The sequence below is a fragment of the Salmo trutta genome, chromosome 6 (assembly GCF_901001165.1).
Source record: "Salmo trutta chromosome 6, fSalTru1.1, whole genome shotgun sequence".
NCBI lineage: Eukaryota > Metazoa > Chordata > Actinopteri > Salmoniformes > Salmonidae > Salmo > Salmo trutta.
In genome coordinates this window covers 50,055,356-50,074,623 of record NC_042962.1, presented here as the reverse complement: position 1 = coordinate 50,074,623, position 19,268 = coordinate 50,055,356, and the positions used below count along the sequence as shown (strand labels likewise).

Here is a 19,268-nt window from a genome sequence, read left to right as displayed (position 1 = left end):
AATAAAAATAATCTTGCTCTTTTGTCCATAAAAATAATATCATAATGTAATCATGTAGGCCAGGGATGGGAAACTCCAGTGGTATCACACGTTTACCCATCCCTAGCAAACACAGCTGATTTAACTAATTGCGTTCTAAACTGAAGATCATGATTCGTTGATTATTGGAGTCAGGTGTGTTAGCTGGGGCAAAAGTGTGACATCAAGCCGCAAGGACTGGAGTTGCCCATCGCTGACGTAGGCTGTATATGTGCTCTATATGTGCTCTATCTGACAGCACGCTGATAGCACTGTTGGCTAGAGCAGGGTTTCCCAAACTGATCCTGGGGCTTCCCCTGGGTGCAGGTTTTGTTTTTTGCCCAAGCACTACACAGCTGATTCAAATAATCAAAGCTTGATGATGAGTTGGTTATTTGAATCAGCTGTACAGTGAGTGCTAGGAAGAAGGGGAAAAGAAGGTGCACCCAGGGGAGGTGAAGAAGGTTAAACCAAGGCCTTATACCTTTTAAAGGGTTAATAAATGATGTTATGATAAATTGTAAGGTCTCCCCTTCAGGAGACCTCTCTCTGTGTGTGTGTTAACCTGTTTTTGAGTGCTGTGACCTTTAGACACTATCAGAAGGTGTCTACGTTCAGCCTCCTCCTGTCTGGATCCCACTGTGGTTATTGGGTTTTCTGAGAACATAAGGCTGCCACAGACCTGATGGAACCAGCCACCTGTCAGAAGAGGCTTACACTCGTTCACATTGTCATGACTCTATACTTGTGATGAAAGGTCAGGTTTCGGTCAAACCCACTTCTGAGTTTTTACTTGCTGATAAGATAGTTCCTGCTGTCAGCGGGAGGTTAGATTTATTAAAATGTTGTTGATTAGGAAAGTTACGTAAGGGGGATCGGGGAGGATATATGAGTAACAGGATGTCTTAGACATTTTGCAGAACTTGGGGAGAACTATCATATACTGTTATACTGTACTCTGTATCAATGTCTGCCTACAATAGTATTACTAAAAGGAGTATTTTAATACTTAAACAACAAGTCTGCGTTTCCTTTCCATACTAATGTATGTTTGATAATTATATAGACCTGATCATTTGTTGAAGAAATTGACCAACAGAGGCCCTTGGACTGAGTTAGGGAAACCCTGGGCATATGCCATTACCAGAGTGTGGGAAAACCATCAGTAGAGTTGAAAATGCGATGGACACCCATTTAACTTGTATTTTCTATTTGGTACATGGCAATTTACCTGCAAAGGTATTTTATGTGCACTATGTCATCATGCAGAACCTTTTATCTGCAACAAGTCACTTTGATGGAAACACATCGCCGGTGGGAAAATGCGCATATTGTTTTTATGCAGATATTAGAATATTCACATGAAAGTCTGTCTCCAATTGGATGGAAACCTATTTTATGATGAGGTTTTGATGTACGACCCATCTTTTTATTTTCCCCCATCCTGTCCAAGTAATCCTAAAGTATCTCAGAATTGATTGTCTAACTCAAAGAAGTTACTTATAGATGATTTGGAAATGATTTGGTAAATGCTGGGTACCACTGACTTGCATCGATTGCCTTGGGGGCATTTTGCCCAAACATACCTCAAAATCGTTTTGTTGGAGTGACTTAAAGTTGAGATGAGACAGATGGCATTTTTAGTTGAGCAAGACTAGTGGCATCCAGGGAAAGTGTTGAACACTTTTGGGAGACAAAGTGGTTTGTATGAGAATTACAGGAATGGGGCCTTTAACCCTAAACCACCCTAATACAGGAAGGCACAATTTATAGTCCAATATTTACAAGTGTTGTGGGGAAGGTGGGATTGGGGTGCAAGTGTTTAAATTGAACAGTATTTAGCAATCATAATATAAGTCTGATATTGATACAGTGTTTACCGGTTAATCTATCATCAACAATTTCCCCTTATTTACAAATACCCCACAAAACAACTGACCAGTCAAGACTAAGCCATCAGGTGGCAGGCTGGAAAGACAGTTCCAATGTTTGAGTTTATAATTTTTGAGAGTTTCTAACGTTGGTTATGATATAAAATGGCGGCTTATCCTACAAGAGCCCGGATAGCTCAGTCGGTAGAGCATCAGACTTTTAATCTGAGGGTCCAGGGTTCAAGTCCCTGTTCGGGCGATATAGTTTTCTCTCCAGGGGTGTTAGAATCTTGTGACTCCTCATGAAGGGATGTTCAATTACGCAAATCATGTGTGGCGACACCATTTTCTTTCCAGGGTGTTAGAATAGTATAACCACTCATAATATGTGGTTCACTTACGCAAATCACGTCCCGAACAATTTTCAGAGAAGACTGACCTCTGTTGAACAGGTAAGCTTGCAAAAGAGATTTGTTCACTGAACAAAACATAATTCGTCCTCGGCTCTAAAGTTTATGCATTTGTTGTTACATATTTCTGCATACTTTACATTTGAAGTGCATCCCGTACCAAAGGGGTTGCTTGTCAGATGAACGACAGGTATGCAGGTAGTATGCAGGTAGTAGGCCCACGGCTGACCTCTTGTTGGGTCCATGGATTGGAGTCGGCTATGCTCGGCTACAAGCTGTTATTAAGCGATCAGTTATTCATGAACGGATACATCACTAATAATATAGTAGCCAATAATTTGTTTTATGTACAATACATTTATTAATTCACAGTTGCAGGACTTGGACTCAGTCTTGAATGCAGAGGAAAAACAGCACAGCTGGCTTGTGCATGTTTGCCTATTTTTATTTAGGCTCACAGTCAGTTTTTCAAGGAGTTTTCGGTTTTACTAGAGACCTTATTCTAATATTGACAGATTGGCCTTGGCTGGCCAGAGAAGGCGAGCATAGGCTGGTTGTGTAGCCTACGGCATTAGCAACGCCCGCTGAAGTCGGTAATGCTAAACCATGCGGTTTTCATGTTTTGTGGCCCACTACTGCGCGGTTGAAATCTGCATTGCATTGACCATCCATTCTGTCCTTTCTTGATGTGCGTCCTCTGTTGCCATTGGGTTTCACTGCAAGTTTTACTTGAATGGGAGTGGAACGTCTATTTTAAATTAACTTCAGATTTCACTTTTTGTAGCAGGTTAGGATAATTTACTCTGCAGGTTAGGGTTAGCTAAAATACAAAACTCTACTTTTTACGTTAATTTGACAAAATATGTCTAGCCATGACCATTTTGAGGGCTATAGCAGTGGTTCTCAACCTGGTCCTGGAGACCCAAAGGGGTGCACATATTTGTGTTTGCCCTAGCACTACACACCTGATTCAAATCATCAACTCCTCATCAAGCTTTGATGATTTGAATCAGGTGTGTAGTGCTAGAGCGAAAACAAAAATGTGCACCCTTTTTGGTCCCCATGACCAGGATTGAGAACCACTGGGCTATATTGTTATGTTTATGGTGTTGCAACAATCTTCAAATCAAAGTTTATTGGTCCATACACAGATTTGCAGATGTTATCGCAGGTGCAGCGAAATGCTTGTTTCTAGCTCCAACAGTGCAGTTATACTTAGTGAAAAAAACAATACACATGTAGTCCATAAAAAATGAACAAAAATCAGAACGAGCAATGTCAGAGACCGGAATATAAATATACACAGTGCATTAAGGACACCTTCCTAGTATTAAGTTGCAATTGGGTTGAGGTCGGGTAAGAACAGTCAATTCCAGTGTTTGGGTTGGTTATCATTTCTGACAAATACAGAGCAGAGTTTCTAACTCTGATCATATAAAGGCAGTTCCCCTTCCATAGGACAGAGCCCGGATAGCTCAGTCGGTAGAGCATCAGACTTTTAATCTGAGGGTCCAGGGTTCAAGTCCCTGTTCGGGCGATAGCATTTTCTCTCCAGGGGTGTTAGAATCTTGTGACTCCTCATAGTGGGTAGTTCAATTACGCAAATCACGTGCCATAACATTTTCAGATGAGTGACGTCGGTTGAACAGGTAAGCTTACGAAAGAGATTTGTGGACCAAAAAAAAAAAGATTTGTTGACTGACAAAAATAAGATTTAATTCGTACGTGGCTCTAAAGTTTAAATGCATCCCGTTGCCTACCAAAGTTTTTTTTAAAGGGTTGCTTGTCAGATATGCAAGTATTGGGCCTATGGATCGGAGCCTATGCTCGGCTACAAGCTGTTATTAAGCTATCTGGTATTACACACAGAAAATAAACCGATTAATCACTAATAATATAGTAGGCAAGTATTTTATTTATGTCCAAGAAATAAATAAAAAATGCCAATCTGCAACAATTTGCTTCTGAGGTCTCTTAGCTGTCCACCTGCAGTACTATGTGTGCAGCCCAAAAAAAGCATGCATGGCCCAACTGTTGCTCCTTATGAGTCTCATGAAAATAGACATTGATTGTATGTAAAATATATAGGAATATATTTCTTTAGGCTCACAATCTTGTATTTTCAGAGATGTTTTTGGTTTATTACAGACTGTATTCTAATGTCTCTTTTTCTGTTCATATTGACAGATTGGCCTTTGCAAGATAAGGCGAGGCTATGTTCTGTTCGGCATTAGTGACTCTCACTCAAGGCAGTATAAATGGTAAGCCATGCGGTTTATATGTATTGTGGCCCACCACTGCACCATTCATTTTCATTGCATTGACCCCCATAGAGAATTATCCCATAGAGAATTATAGAGGACTCTAGTGCCCAAAAGCCAGTTTTAGCATGGGTGGTGCCATTGAGACTTTCACCATTTTGAAGTAGTCAACTGGGTGGTACTTCCTATGAGTTAAGGAAGGATCACATAATTCCATTTGGGTCATTTGGAGCGATAATCCAATGAATTATACTTGTGAGCAAACATTCCATAACTGCAGGTGGCAGTAAATTGCAGTATGCACCCTTTTAGTTTGTTTACCAACTCATAGAAGTAGTAGAAGAAGAAAATGGAATACTTCAAAATGGCGCTGCCCAAGGGGCCAGGGTTCCAGTCTAGAAGCATGGTTTCCTTTGCTCCTATTGTTTTGCATCGGTACTGCAGTTTAAGTGACGTCCGGCCCAGAAAGACAAATTCCATAGAAGGCCACATAGAGAAGTCAGATTTGAAAATTCAGAATAATGGATGGACACTTTTCACCTTTGTACACAAACCATCCATTGAATTATTAAAATAATTGTCGCTGAGGCCAAATATTTATTTGCCCATCACTCGCAGCCGAAGATATTAACTTTTTTATATTCATCCATTGCGATGTTGGTCAGTATGAACCGGATGCAACCCAGATATAAATGGCGCTGCCCTGTATTGTGCAATTCCAGTCCCCGGGGGCCTGATTGGTGTCACAGTTTTGCCCCAGCTAACACACCTGACTCCAATAATCACCTAATCATGATCTTCAGTTTAGAATGCAATTTGATTAATCATCTGTGTTTGCTAGGGATGGAGAAAAAGTGTGACACCAATCAGGCACCCGAGGACTGGAGTCGCCCAGCCCCAGTGGGACAGATACAATGATGAATCCTCTATTATTCTCTATGGTCTACACTTGCTGTGCTTCTCTGCTGCCATTGGGGGCTACTGCAAGTTTTACTTGAATTTGAATGGAACGTCTGTTTTAGAAGGGCTGTACGGTGTTATGTTTATGGTGTTGCCACATCCTTGTTAGCTTATTAAAATGTATGCGAACCGTACTGTTCAAACAGGAAGCGTTTGTCTTTAAAAATCATGTTGTTTACATGTGATCTTCAGGCCTCGTTGGCGCAGTAGGCAGCGCGTCAGTCTCATAATCTGAAGGTCGTGAGTTCGAGCCTCACACGGGGCAGACATCTTTTCTTGTAATTTTACAGATGAAATGTGTTTTTATACATTTGACAATATTTCATTTTGAATAATGTTTATGGAGAATCATCATTTTGTATATGCCTCTGTGGTAGAGTAGTTGAAACTGGGATCCAGTGGAGGCTACTCATAATAATGGCTGGAACAGGACAATGGAATGTCATCAAACACGTGGAAATCATGTGGTTGGTGTATTTGATACCATTCCACCTATTCTGCTCCAGCCATTACCACGAGCCCGTCCTCCCCAGTTAAGGTGCCACCAACCTCTTGTGCTGGGATCCGTGTGGCTATTGCTATTTATGTTGTCCTGTCTTTTGTCCCAACTAGCTCGCTCTTCTTTGTGACCAGGCTCCGCCCATGCTCTTCTTTTATTATTGAAGTAGGAGTTGCTTATGTGGCGAATCGTTTTAGCCTCTGAGGAAAGTAGTGGTCTTCAGTGCCCGGCTAGCTCAGTCGGTAGAGCATGAGACTCTTAATCTCAGGGTCGTGGGTTCGAGCCCCACGTTGGGCGTTAGTCTTTTTGTAGGGGCAGCAGCAGAGAGGAAGTGAATTTGGAATTTGTGTGACATGTATTTTACTAAAATGAAAGTGTAATTGAGAGTACTTTTCACAGGAGTTATGGCAGACGTTAGTCTCCTGGCACTCTCTGTTCTGGGTGCTGAGGTTATGGTATAGGGAACAGCACTAATTCTGTCATGGCAGTAAAGTACCGGTATATGTGTTTAGGGAAAGAGGTTTGAAAAAGCATGATTGTTGTCACTGCTGTTTTCATTGTATTTGTAGGAACCAGAGGTTCAAGGAGAAAACTAAAATATTTCGTCCCTGGGTGGGCTCGAACCACCAACCTTTAGATTAACAGTCTAACGCGCTAGCCGATTGCGCCACAGAGACGGTGAAACCACTTAGAATAAAACGCCCTAAAAATCTGCATGTCTGAAGTTGGGTGACTGTCAGATCTTTGGTAGAGTTTAGAGAGCAATGGTAAGGGGTGATTTGTATTTCAGGTAGTCTCAGGATATTGACACTGATCACTCATTAGCTCAGCCTACTGTGGGTGCTGCCGTGCTGGAGCAAGGCACTGAAAAGTGAAAAGCAGAGGCTCTGAAAAGATTGTTACTGGTGCAGGTCTTCTCAGAGCAGTGCACGTGTAGCAAAGGAAGCCACTTAGCATTGAAAAGCACCCCAAGTCTGACAGAGTACACAGATGAATTGGTCTGGCACGGGGACTGTGACATTCTTAATAATGGTCACATAAACATGGTGGAACTGTCTCTGTGGCGCAATCGGCTAGCGCGTTAGACTGTTAATCTAAAGGTTGGTGGTTCGAGCCCACCCAGGGACGAAATCATTTTTTTGCCCCCTAATAAATAGGTCCTTGCAATCCAGACGCCTTGGGACATCCCTACCCAATTTTAAATGGTTAAGGTTAGGTAAGGGTTTAGGGTAGGGACGTCCCAAGGATCCCGAATAGCACTAATCCATAGGGTAGATCAGTGGTTCTCAATCGTTTTCGGTTACTGAACCACCAACTGAAATTTGCTCTGCCCGGAGTACCCCTGAACTAGCCCCTTGGAAAACGGGTCCTTTTCCAGCAATGCAGAGTAAAGATAAAAACATACCTATATATAGAAATAGTGACATGAGGAATAAATACACAGTGAATAACAATAACAAGTAAAAGTATCATGGCTATACAGGGAGTACCAGTACTGAGTCGATGTGCAGGGGTACAAGGTAATCGAGGTAGCTATGTACATATAGGTAGGGGTAAAGTGACTAGGCAACAGGATAGATAATAGACAGTAGCAGCAGCGTATGTGGTGAGTGTGAATGGGTGTGTGGGGCGTCAGTATGCGCATGATGTGTGTATGTTGGGATGTCAGTATACGTACGCGTGTGTGTGGGTAGAGTCTAGTGTGTGTGCGCATAGTCAGTGCAAATTTAGTGCAAAAAAAATAAGTGTTTGTCTTCCGGGGAGAATGGGATATGCAACAACAAAAAATCTCAGTTTCTCAGATAGTAAATGGACCAATAAAGTAATCCTTATCTTAAGTAGATCTATTTTTAGAGAATAACTTGTATGAATAAAAGTTGAATGAAAAAACGAAATAACATAACAGCCTCCAATATGTCGAGGCTGGTGTTCCCCTTTATCTAGCCGGCTACTACCCGGTTACTCAACCCTGCACCTTAGAGGCTGCTGCCCTGTGTACATAGACATGGTCACTTTAAGAATGGAACACTAGTCACTTGAATAACGTTTACATACTGTTTTACTAATTTCATATGTATATACTGTATTCTACTGTATTTTAGTCAATGCCACTCCAACATTCCTCGTCCTAATATCTAGGTATTTCTTAATTCCATTCTTTTCATTTTAGATTTGTGTGTATTGTTGTGAATTGATACATACTACTGCACTGTTGGAGCTAGGAACACAAGCATTTCGCTGCACCAGAGAATGGCATATGCTAAATATGTCCATGTGACCAATAACATTTGATTTGAGTTAAGCTTTGGCAAACGCAGTAACTGTCATTAGCCTATCAATAGCAAAAGGTATTTTTTTTATGAATAATGACGTAGGATAAATAAATAACATTATGTTTAGTCTATAAACGTTCAGTGACCCACTATTTATTGTCTATGTAAAAAAAAAAAAATGCTTACAATTTTTTTTAAATCATCTTGAACAAATATAGATAGACCCTTTGCATTATACGGCTCGACTCTAGAAATAAGGAACTTTATCCTAGTTATATGTATCCATGTCAAAATCTCCAAGAAACGGACCTTTTCCATTCATCAGAAATGTTCACTTACACAACCTCCTGTCTATTATAAAACGAACCATATAACACAAAAAAAGGACCATAACACACCAATGGGGTCTCTCCCTTGAAGTCACGTGCCATTACCAAACGCAGCGCGTTCACCTAGGTCACAAAAAACTAGGTTGACGGTGACCGTCTACCTTTGCAATTTATGGGTGTTATTTTATTTATTTATTATGCGTTGATTAATTTGAAGCGCAATATGCATTTAGAATGGCTCTCCAATCGCGCGTAATTTTATTCAGGAGGTTATACAAACTTTCAGTGCAGCAGATTACATAAAAAGCAACCAGTGATTGGACGAAGTCAATTCTCGGTCTGTCTCTATTGACCAATTCATTTATTTTATTTGAATACACACATTTGTTTTACATAGATGTTATAGACTTCACTGATATGGATGTTCGTTTGGAAAACCATTTGGATTATTTTATCCACGACAATACTGCTGCTGCGGGCTTGAGCCCAGAAATGCTGGCAGTTGCACGGGAAGCCTTCGGTGCTGGGGACTTCAACCTCCTTGCTGAGATCTACAGCTCCCAGCTGGCGGACCTCCGACACCCGGACCGGAGCCTCTGCCTCCTGAAAGCGGACGCGCTCAGCAGGGCTGGGCGGATAGCGGAGGCTCTGGATTCATACTGCACCGCCGCCAACTTGGACAGGTTACGACCAAACGAACTAGGGTCTCTCGTTGACTGTATCGCGCACACTTTGCGCGTAAAAGAATGCCTAAAAGAATGCACAGACTCCAATGGAGTTTCCGAGGATGAGCATTCGTTGGACCTGTTCTCATGTCGGCTTTGCAAGTGCTTGTTAATCGAGCCAACAACTTTGGAATGCGGCCATACATTCTGTAAACCATGTATTGAGGATGACGGTATCAAAGAATGTGAATTCTGTCGTTACAAACTGAACAAAACAAATAGAGAATTAAAGCCAATCGGTTTTAAAGTGAATGTAGTACTCAGTGGCCTGTTGGGTAAATGGTTTTGCGCAGAGAGTGAAGCAAGACGATGCTGGCTTGAAGGGGATAGAATGCGGAACGAACAGGGCTTTATCAACGCCCTTGAAAAATACAACAACGCTCTTGAAAAAGGTAAAAAAAAAACATATTTTAAAGGGGAAATCCGCAGTTGAGACAAAGGTATTCAGCCACACCGTTTTAGTAAAAAACTGAGGGATGGGGCTGGAGTAATGTAACCACTGAAATTCATCGACAGAACTAACATTGCAGTAAAATAAGCTCACATTTTGGGTTCTGATAACTGTTGAACTAAGCTCATGAGCCATTTTAGTTATTCTTTAAGAAGCAATGGGTACATAACACACATTTTAAGTCCAAAAATGAATGTAGCAACCGAAGATTGTCCCTAACATTACATCATCATTCTTTTTGCATGATATTTCTGTGCCCATTGAAATAAAAGCCCGTAACCCACTTCTGTGACGTGCATAGGTTTGTAATAGGTTTGTAATAGGTTTGTAATAGGTCATGTCAACCCATAAGGTCAAAGCCATGTTATTGACATCACTGATGGAAGGCGAACAGCCACCAGTGTAGTGATTGGATGAGGGAACCAGTGGTTATTGGATAAGTTGCAACGTTCATAACACAAACTATACCAGATAGAGGATGGGATATATTGGCATCATCACACCATGATGACAAGTTCAGTTAAGTTGTATGTAAAGTCATGCACTTTGTCATAATAGCACAGCCAGAAGATTCATGATTCGGGTTGACCTGGTTTCTAGAGAAATGCCTGTGAAGTTTGTCTAGGGATCAGAGTAGGCAGGAAGGTAGCTTCTACCTTCTATTACATGGATAGGTAGCTATGGTTGGCTTTCCAAATAAGTCAGGCGTTGCATAGACAAATGCTTTGTAGTGTTAGACACAGGCATACATTTTTGTCTTGACACACACAAAACATTTAATGACAGGGCGTTTTGGAAGTGACACTCCTTCTCTAATCTCTACCCAACAGTAATGTAGGCCTCAGCGCTAGGTAATAGGATAGAGGTATGCAGCGTTCTGAGGGCAGGAATGGTGGAGCTCGTTACATATGACCTGGATCTTATGAAATAATATTCTGCCCTACATACAGCTTGTCATCATTTGTGTTGCTGCTTGTAGGTTGAATATTTAGCTAACACATTACCCTCTCAGGGGGGGTTGTAAAAAGGGTTATGAATACAGTTAAAGCTGTTAAGTAATGACATATCAATGACAAACTAATAATTAACGGTTTTTCAAACCCATACAGCCTGGTTTTATACTGGTTTTAAGGAATGGACACGAGCAATGGAGGGGGCTGGAGATGTGTTAAAAACTGAATCTGACTCTTAACAAATGTTTGTATCATGCTCCCTCTGCACAGCCCCCTATATGTGTGGGCTGCTGGCCCGACGGGCAGAGCTGCATATGGAGATGAAGAACTTCAGACAGGCCCTACAGGATGGAGACGCTGTGTGTCGACTCACGCCCCTCTCTCCCAAGGTACGAAGACACGCAACTGTTTCCTGACATGATTACATTTACCCACATTTATTTTGGTGTAAATTAACCTGAAAGACACTGTGGTACTTGGGGTTTTGTGTGTTTGTGTTCTCAGGCTCACTACGCGAAGGCCCTGGCTCTGAACAAAGCCGGCTATAATGAAGAGGCCCTGCAAGAATACTTCTACTGTCTGGCTTTGAAGCCAGACTGGACCTCAGTCAAGCTGGAAACGCAGAAGTTAAGCTACTCCGCTGTGTTTCTATACCGTTGAAGTTGTATTAAATTGAATTAGTTAGTTCACCTAACCAGTGATGCAACCACTTGTGTGCCCGATTGACTGCGATGACTGCCAATCACTGTCTATGTCTCTTTCCCCCTGTAGATGCTGAGTGAGATGTTCTCCACGTTCAAGACGGACGGTCTCCCCACGTCATCACTCCGCCCCCACCAAACAGGCCCCGCCTCCCACCTCAAACCAGCCTCCCTTCTCCTCGACTCCCTCCGTTCCACCCCTCGTAGATGGAGCCAAACCCCTAGAGACAGTTTGTCTGACACTGGAGCAGAGACCAAGTCCTCATGTGAGGACTCCAAGGCCCTGGCTTCTGTCCTGGCTGCCTTACCTCTCCCCCCTGGCCTAAAGAGGAAGTTCTCAGACGAGCCCCAAGGCTCTGCACCCCCCAACAAGCTGCCCAGAAAAGGTACCCCTCCCATTTCAATTGGCAAATATTTATTGTTGCCAAAAAGTAGATTTTTTAAGTAATACTAGTGAACAAAAATGTTGCAAAGTATCTTACTGTTGCGTGAATGCAACCATTATAAACGTATAGAAACCTCAGCAATAGTATCATGGAAATGTATTTGTTGGAGTCTTGTGTTCAGATGAGTCGAGCTCATCCCAGATGCCTGCTGCTTGTTGCAGTGAGAGGAGAGAGGTGCCCCCTCAGCTCCTGGATAGCGCTGACATGGAGTGCTCTGTTTGTATAAGGTAAGTCAAACACACACCCTGTCTGTAGGTCCAGTATTCCCTATGTAGTTATTAAAACCTAACCCCCCCCCATGCATTTTCTCCAGGTTGTTCTATGAGCCAGTCACCACCCCCTGTGGACACACCTTCTGCATGAAGTGTCTTGAGCGCTGTCTGGACCACAACCCCACCTGCCCCCTGTGTAAAGAGAACATTACAGAGGTAAATAGTCACCACACAGACCTGCCTTCCCTACTATTGGAAATGAATATCAGTTAGTGAAAGACAAAATGAGTTATGACCAAAATTCCCATTGTTATCTGATTGAACCTGTTGTAATTGCAGTACCTGACCACTAGAGGGTACCATAAGACCCTGCTGATGGAGGAGGTGCTGCAGCGCTACCTGTCTGAGGAGCTGGCTGAGAGGAGCAAGGTGCACCAGGAGGAAATGGCAGCGCTGTCAAAGTGAGTCAGGCCTCATTACATTTCAGTCCCTAACCCCTTCTCAAAACAAAATGTCTGACAATGTTTTAGAATCCTATGATACAATATTATTTGGGCAGAATATCATATTTAGTGGTTTAACACACGTTTTATTCTCTCTGCAGCTTGGCCCAGGAAGTGCCCATCTTCGTTTGCACCATGGCATTTCCCACAATTCCCTGCCCTCTGCAAGTCTTTCGAGCCGTGTTATAGGCTGATGATCCGACGCTCTATGGAGACGGGAACCAAGCAGTTTGGAATGTGCATCGCTGACGACATCAAAGGGTGAGTGGAGGTTTTACAACTGTGCCCACACAGCCATCAAAACACTTCGACACTAGTTTCACCAAAAGGGTAGCAAACCTGTATTTGCGACTCAATTCAAGACCATGTTAGCCCACTGAACTAAAGCCTACCCTAGACATTTTATCTGAGTGCTAACAGGTTTCCATCATAGTTACTCACCCTCACAGGCGTAGCTCTGTGAACTACCTCCACCACACTAGCCTATCCCTCACACTTTCACTCCAACAGATTCATGTGAGCAAATGGCTAATGCAGATGTAGGATCTTAATTTGATCACTCTTTTGTTGCAGAGAATTTCCCCGCACAGCAGGAAATGCAAACTTGTAGTGTATTTTGAGTTTTAAAAAGGTTTCTAAAGTTTGTAAATTCGACTTGATTTGCCCTAATGAAAAACTTTATCAACCCCTACAAAAATGTCCATGAATTATAATCCACATAATTCACATTTCCAGTTGCTGCTGAATAATTGTTCTGCTGTAGCAAACTGGCTCACAATAAGATCCTACATCTGTATACCCTGCGTTTCACTGGCCACAGCTTCGCAGACTACGGCTGCATGTTGGAGGTGAAAGACGTGAAGTTCCAACCAGACGGGCGCTCGGTGGTCGACACGGTCGGAGTGTCCCGCTTCAGAGTGCTGAGCCACGGCCACCGTGACGGCTACAACACAGCCAAGATCGAGCACCTGGAGGACCAGAAGGTGGATGGAGAGGAGCTGGCGGAGCTGCAGAAGCTGCATGACTGTGTGTACGAGCAGGCCAGCACCTGGTTCACCTCCCTCAAAGACAACATGAAGAACCAGATCGTCAGTCACTTTGGACAGCTGCCTGAAAAAGACCCTGACATACAGGTAAGAAACAGTCAGCAGATACGTACAGTAGAACTAGGGTTCTGACTTTTTCCTGGGTTCGTTGCCTGGTCAGGAGAAACTTTGACCCTATAGCTCCACCCAGCTAAATCTAAATACCCATATCTGTTCCTCTAAGAATTCACCTTTATAAAAGCTGATTAAACTGTGCAATCTTGGCCATAGACACATTTGGTTGTGATATGGAATAATTCTCTGTGTCCTGTCTTCTCTAACCTGACCACACTCTGCCTCTGTGTTCTCAGGGGAGTGCCAGTGGTCCTGTATGGTGTTGGTGGCTGCTGGCTGTACTGCCCCTGGAGAAGAGAGCCCAGCTAAGCATCCTGGCCATGACCACCCTCCGAGAGCGCCTCAGCACTACCCGCCGCGTGCTCAGCCTCGTCACACGCAAACACCCTCCACTGCGGCGACCATCTTCAGCAGCGGCAGCATCATCATCACTGTAGTGGCCCCCCGAGAGGTGATCAGTTTAGAATAATCTGGGCCCAGTTAGGCGAAATCCAAATTGTCAAAAGTTACCTGTCGGCTAGGATTAAATGCAAAGAAATATAATGAATAGAACAGGAGTCCCTGTTGAAGTCGGTTATTTTTCAGTTCTATTCATTATATTTCTATGCATTTAATCCTATCTGATAGATGAAATCCGGATAGATAATTTTTGGAAAACTGGGCCCTGGAGAAGAAGGGAGAAGATACTCCATTTCTCAGAAGCTCTAGCCTCAGATAAAGAGTTTCAACAGTGGGAATGATTCAGCAGTGCTGTTCATGATCTCAGGAATGGTTTCTACTTGAGTCTTACAAAAAGGATCGATGGACTAGCCCTACCCAACCAAAACATAAATGGGTGTCAGGTTTGCGCACATATCTTTTGGTACATTTCATTAAGTCCAGTTTTGTCATGTATATGTGTGGTACATTAGGTTTATTTTGTTCTTGTTTTATTGTTGGCCTGTGTACAAATGAGGCCTTAAATTGTTTTTGCAATATGTTTTTTTTCTACTATTTGTCATGTGAAGCCAATTGTCATGTACAGAAATTCAGCATTTTTCTATGGGACATAGCACGACATTGTAGTAGCACCAAATATCCACAGGGTGGCAGTAAGTGAGCAAAGAGGATCAGTGCAGACAACCCTACATTTGAACAGGTGTTTTTTTTGCGGCGGACAGATCCACCCCTTTCCTCTGTCACAAAAACAACGGACAGTAGGACCACACCCCTGTCAGTCAACAGCCTAGTTTAGTTTAGTTAAATTAATCAAAGCTTGATTAAATATAGTAAGCCTAAATCATGTCTTTATAAGTGGCTTCATAGCTCGTCAACCATCTTGATGAATTAACCAATGATTTTCAGCTCGCTCAATTGCCCAGATGCACGTCGGAACTAATGTTTTCAGCCTCTCCGTGGTGTGTTTTCCCAGAAACACGGCTGTGTTCTGATCTAGCCAGACTGGTCACAGGAGCGGAAGTTGAATTGTCCCAGGTTGAAGGCCCTTAAGGGAATGTTCATCATTGGGTGCTGTACAGCAGGGGTGTCAAACTCGTTCCACAGAGGGCCAAGTGATTGCAGGTTTTCTCTTTTTTCCTTTCAATTAAGACCTAGACAACCAGGTGAGGGGAGTTCCTTGCTTATTAGTGATCTTAATTCATCAATCAAGTACAAGGGTGGAGCAAAAAGCTGCAGACACTGCACTCTGTGGAATGAGTTTGATGTGCTGTACAGTAACAATTTATTATAATTTTATTTTTTTACAGTAACAATGAGGCCAAGTGGTGTTTCTTTCCACTGTGCTGTTGTGAGGTATGCATAGACACTCACCTTCATAGTTATCTACATGAGTCTATTCCAAAATCACACAGCGGGTCTCTTTCCCCCCACAACCAGAGGTTGTCAAGAGGCCTGGGCAAAGGTCCAAAATATGCCATATTCCAAATTGTAAGGACTGGTGTACTCTGTGTGGTCACCACATTAAAAGCTTCTGTGACTTGGCATATTTCACCCACACAGTCAGATCTTGGAGAAGCAGCCAGGTGAGTAATTTGGGTTACTTAGAAGTCAGAACCGGAGACGTCATATTTGTAGACAATGAGTCACCTCCGTGCTCCGTCATCACCATGTTGGAATGATCTGGATTCTCCCCAATTGATTCATTACCAAACCCTCTTGATAAACACACACGCCATCATTCTCCCAGACCAGTGGAGGCTGCTGAGAGGAGGGACGGCTCCTAATAATTGCTGGAACGGTGCAAATGGAATGGCTTCAAACCATGTTTGATGTATTCGATACCATTCCACTGATTCCGTTCCAGCCATTACCACGAGCCCGTCCTCCCCAGTAAAGGTGCCACCAACCTCCTGTGTCCCAGACACATTTGCAGAAATTGCTCATCACTACATTTTTAGTAACAGGAATGTGAAAATTGCATTCAGTGAATCTTAACTTATACCTTTTAAATGTATGATTGTGTTACTTGTGTGTTCATTGGGCCCAAAACATTTTATTATTCAAACCATTCCATATAGTTATACATTTATCATCAACGCATCCTCAACAGTCATTGTCTTGTCAATTTGAGTGTGTTCAGGTGTGTTGGCCCGGGTTTGTGTCTTGAAAGGGGGTCTATTTGAACAGTGGGAAAAGAATGCTCTGCAGGAAAGTTTTTTTTGGGGGGGGTTGTTGTTTTAATAACCTTTTAGCATGGTCTCTTTGAACCATCTGTTTTATAGCCTAATAAATATTTATTGAATTCTGACAATTTTTATCTTGTCCCAGTTATTTATTTTGTTTAACCCCTTGATGTGCATGGGGTAAGGCCAGCTCCTTCACAAGAAACATTGTTGCTTGCCATTTTGTATCGAATACACACAGATCACATGATCTATAGTAGGAAAGAACAGGTTCCATGTGTGAGTTACCACACTGATGTTATGAAGCACGGGACAACCATAGAAAGGTGTCTGAATATGAGGCTAATATCAGGAGGTCTTTGGCCAGATGGCCATTGACTGAGACGGGATCAGCCGTATACATATCAGTAATGACGAGAAAGGGAAGTGAGCAAAGGAAGCAGGTAGGGGAAATATCACCCTGGGGTACTGCTTCAGGATGAGGGGTCGAGACTCCCCTAATAGTAGACAGTGAGCAGTGTGTCCGCCGTACCTTTCCTAATAACTAAATATAGACAATTATTTATTATGGGGGACAGCACATGGAGCTCAAACGACAATGTATGAACGCCTCTCAATGAGGGTAACCTAATGCGGTAGCACATGCATAGCAAATAATGCCTTTTCTGTTCACACTCCGCTCAGGCTCGTTCGATTGTTCCCTTGCCACACCCATGATTACGAATATTGACACCGATGGCTCCCGTGCGCATGTCCATGATTCTGTGCGATAGAGGCCCGCCTCGCCTTTTCTCGCGCACCCTATTCTTTACAGACATCCTTCGTTTTTACACGAAAAAAAGTTTTTATTATTTTTGAGGGGCCGTTGACCAGACGAGGCAGAGAAGAATAGAAATAGCTTTGTGTCTCTATTTCTTTACTGGTTAATCACCCAGTCCCCGGTTATTGCATCAAGGCCCAGCCCCTCCTCTGATTCCCGACCGGCTTCCTGTGTTTGTGCGGTTCTCACCCGCCAGGGAGCGACGAGGAGGAGCACGACTGGGAGTTGAGCGAGCGAAGGGCCGAGCTGCCACCTCAACATGGACTAGCCTAGTGTCCTCGGACTACAGTAGCGGACCACAAAGAGCAATACTCGAGGGGTTGTTTTTTCTACAAGGATGCGCCGCAAATGATACCACATCAAAGATTCCACAACGCGAAGGAAGGATCGGTTTATATTTAAAAGATGGCGAACGACTCTCCGGCTAAAAGTCTGGTCGAAATAGACCTGGCTTCTTTGCGGGTGAGTGGTGGACAAGGGCAGTGTCTTTTTATTTCAAGATTAGGCTACCCCCAGATTTAATCTATTCCACTACAGCGAGTTGACGTTATATAAAAGAAAAGCAAACAGTTTTACCCAATAAAATATGGTTACATTTTCGGGGTTACCATTTCTGGGAGGCTTATTTATTTATTATTCGGATCGAGAGAAAGCTGTCGTGCTGCCTGGCTTTCCTTTGTTCGAAATGCATTTGGCATGTTGTGGAGATCAGGGCGCAACAGCTGCGTTCATCTAGGTCACATTTTGGCAACAATTATTCAAAAGCATTTACCTTTTTTTTTTTTTATGTTTGTGTAAAAATAATATTTTTTTTACTCGTTTCAGGATCCAGCAGGGATTTTTGAATTGGTGGAAGTGGTCGGAAATGGCACCTATGGACAAGTATACAAGGTTTGTTCCAATATATATTATTTTCTTCATCTGTGGCCTAATCTTCGACACTGATTTCTGACACTAGATAGCTAACGTTACATTGATGCAGTTTTGGCATTGATCATTGAAATGATCCAGATGTCATGCTTGTGTGATGGAATAGATTTATGCCAAAATGTCTCGTCAGGATGTTTGCCATTGCACCCCAATAATCACAGGTTGGATTGGTAAAGATGATCTCCCTCTGTGTACTATTGCTTGTAAAAACATGTTTGGTGAAATATGGAAGGTAGCTTGCAATCAATCCATGCACCACTCCGTTAGCCCAAGCTCCTCTGTTTCTAGTCTTCTACCCAGGTTAGGCCTTAAAGCTCAGTTGATTTGTTTCTGAATTTGACTTTTTTTTTCTCTTAATTTCCATGAATATTATAGATTGGTTTAGAAGTAAATGGCAACTGGGTTTGCAGACCAGTGTTGCTATGAGTGTTGTTAAACTGCAGCACATGTCCTACATCACATTCTGCTGTGGAGGGAAGGGTAATGGGAATGATGATCCAGACAAGGACTTGCTTCATAGACCATTTGGTTAAGTAAAATATCATGTGTTACACAGCAGGCTTTTCCCCCTCTCTCAACCATCTGTTTCTTGGTGTCATGTTTCTCTGTGAAAATGATCATGGTGACTGTTTAAAGTAATTGTTGAAATGGACCTTTTTGGAGAATTTGGTGGGTTCCTTCTCTTGGATTTTGAGGATGAGTCTGACCCACTATTGGTGACCTGCCTCTCTTCCCCGTACCCTCGTTTCCATTGGATGGTCTGGTCTGTATTTAACCCCTCCTTTCAAACAGTCAGGCTAGCAACACTGTGCAGAGCAGCCTGAAAACAACTGGAAAGTCTGTTAAGCAGGGTGGTTCACAGGGGCTGCTGTGTCGTGTGTCTATTCTCTTAACTCTCAGGAGCAGGGTAGTCTGGACTCCTGACTGAGGAGAAACAACAGTGGTAGTCTGGATGTTCGAATGTAAAAGCAGAACCGTTCATCTGATCCAACCCCGTGGAACAGAGGGCTTTAAAGACCAATGCTGTTTTCTTTTGGTCATGTGACCCCGTTGGTAATGGAAAACTTGCTAGCAAACATCTTCCTTCCATGAACAGATGGCTTCATGGGCCTATGTGGAGAGAAT

At 42.9% G+C, this 19,268-nt stretch overlaps 1 protein-coding gene, 6 non-coding genes and 1 pseudogene across 19 annotated transcripts in view; 7 read left to right on the top strand and 1 right to left on the bottom strand.

Moving 5' to 3' along the window:
• The first annotated feature begins 2,075 nt into the window (after window positions 1–2,075).
• Window positions 2,076–2,148, top strand: trnak-uuu (transfer RNA lysine (anticodon UUU)). Its single transcript has one exon. It is a non-coding gene; the product is annotated as a tRNA-Lys (tRNA).
• A 1,615-nt stretch (window positions 2,149–3,763) lies between these two features.
• On the top strand, window positions 3,764–3,836 carry trnak-uuu (transfer RNA lysine (anticodon UUU)). The gene has a single exon. It is a non-coding gene; the product is annotated as a tRNA-Lys (tRNA).
• A 1,876-nt stretch (window positions 3,837–5,712) lies between these two features.
• trnam-cau (transfer RNA methionine (anticodon CAU)) lies at window positions 5,713–5,785 on the top strand. The gene has a single exon. It is a non-coding gene; the product is annotated as a tRNA-Met (tRNA).
• A 458-nt stretch (window positions 5,786–6,243) lies between these two features.
• On the top strand, window positions 6,244–6,316 carry trnak-cuu (transfer RNA lysine (anticodon CUU)). Its single transcript has one exon. It is a non-coding gene; the product is annotated as a tRNA-Lys (tRNA).
• A 306-nt stretch (window positions 6,317–6,622) lies between these two features.
• On the bottom strand, window positions 6,623–6,696 carry trnan-guu (transfer RNA asparagine (anticodon GUU)). The gene has a single exon. It is a non-coding gene; the product is annotated as a tRNA-Asn (tRNA).
• A 377-nt stretch (window positions 6,697–7,073) lies between these two features.
• trnan-guu (transfer RNA asparagine (anticodon GUU)) lies at window positions 7,074–7,147 on the top strand. Its single transcript has one exon. It is a non-coding gene; the product is annotated as a tRNA-Asn (tRNA).
• A 1,555-nt stretch (window positions 7,148–8,702) lies between these two features.
• On the top strand, window positions 8,703–16,521 carry LOC115196135 (LON peptidase N-terminal domain and RING finger protein 2-like; annotated as a pseudogene).
• Window positions 16,522–17,173: 652 nt separating this feature from the next.
• The window catches only part of LOC115196134 (mitogen-activated protein kinase kinase kinase kinase 4), a 47,330-nt gene continuing 45,235 nt past the window's right edge, over window positions 17,174–19,268 (top strand). For 9 of the 13 annotated variants that reach the window (XM_029756740.1, XM_029756731.1, XM_029756742.1 and 6 more), the window contains exons 1-2: window positions 17,174–17,675; window positions 18,039–18,104. In XM_029756740.1, the coding sequence (XP_029612600.1) occupies window positions 17,619–17,675; window positions 18,039–18,104 (123 nt within the window). In that variant the 5' untranslated portion in view covers window positions 17,174–17,618. The remainder of the gene's footprint in view (window positions 17,676–18,038; window positions 18,105–19,268) is intronic. The other 4 variants (XM_029756741.1, XM_029756738.1, XM_029756735.1 and 1 more) reach the window with 2 other exon arrangements.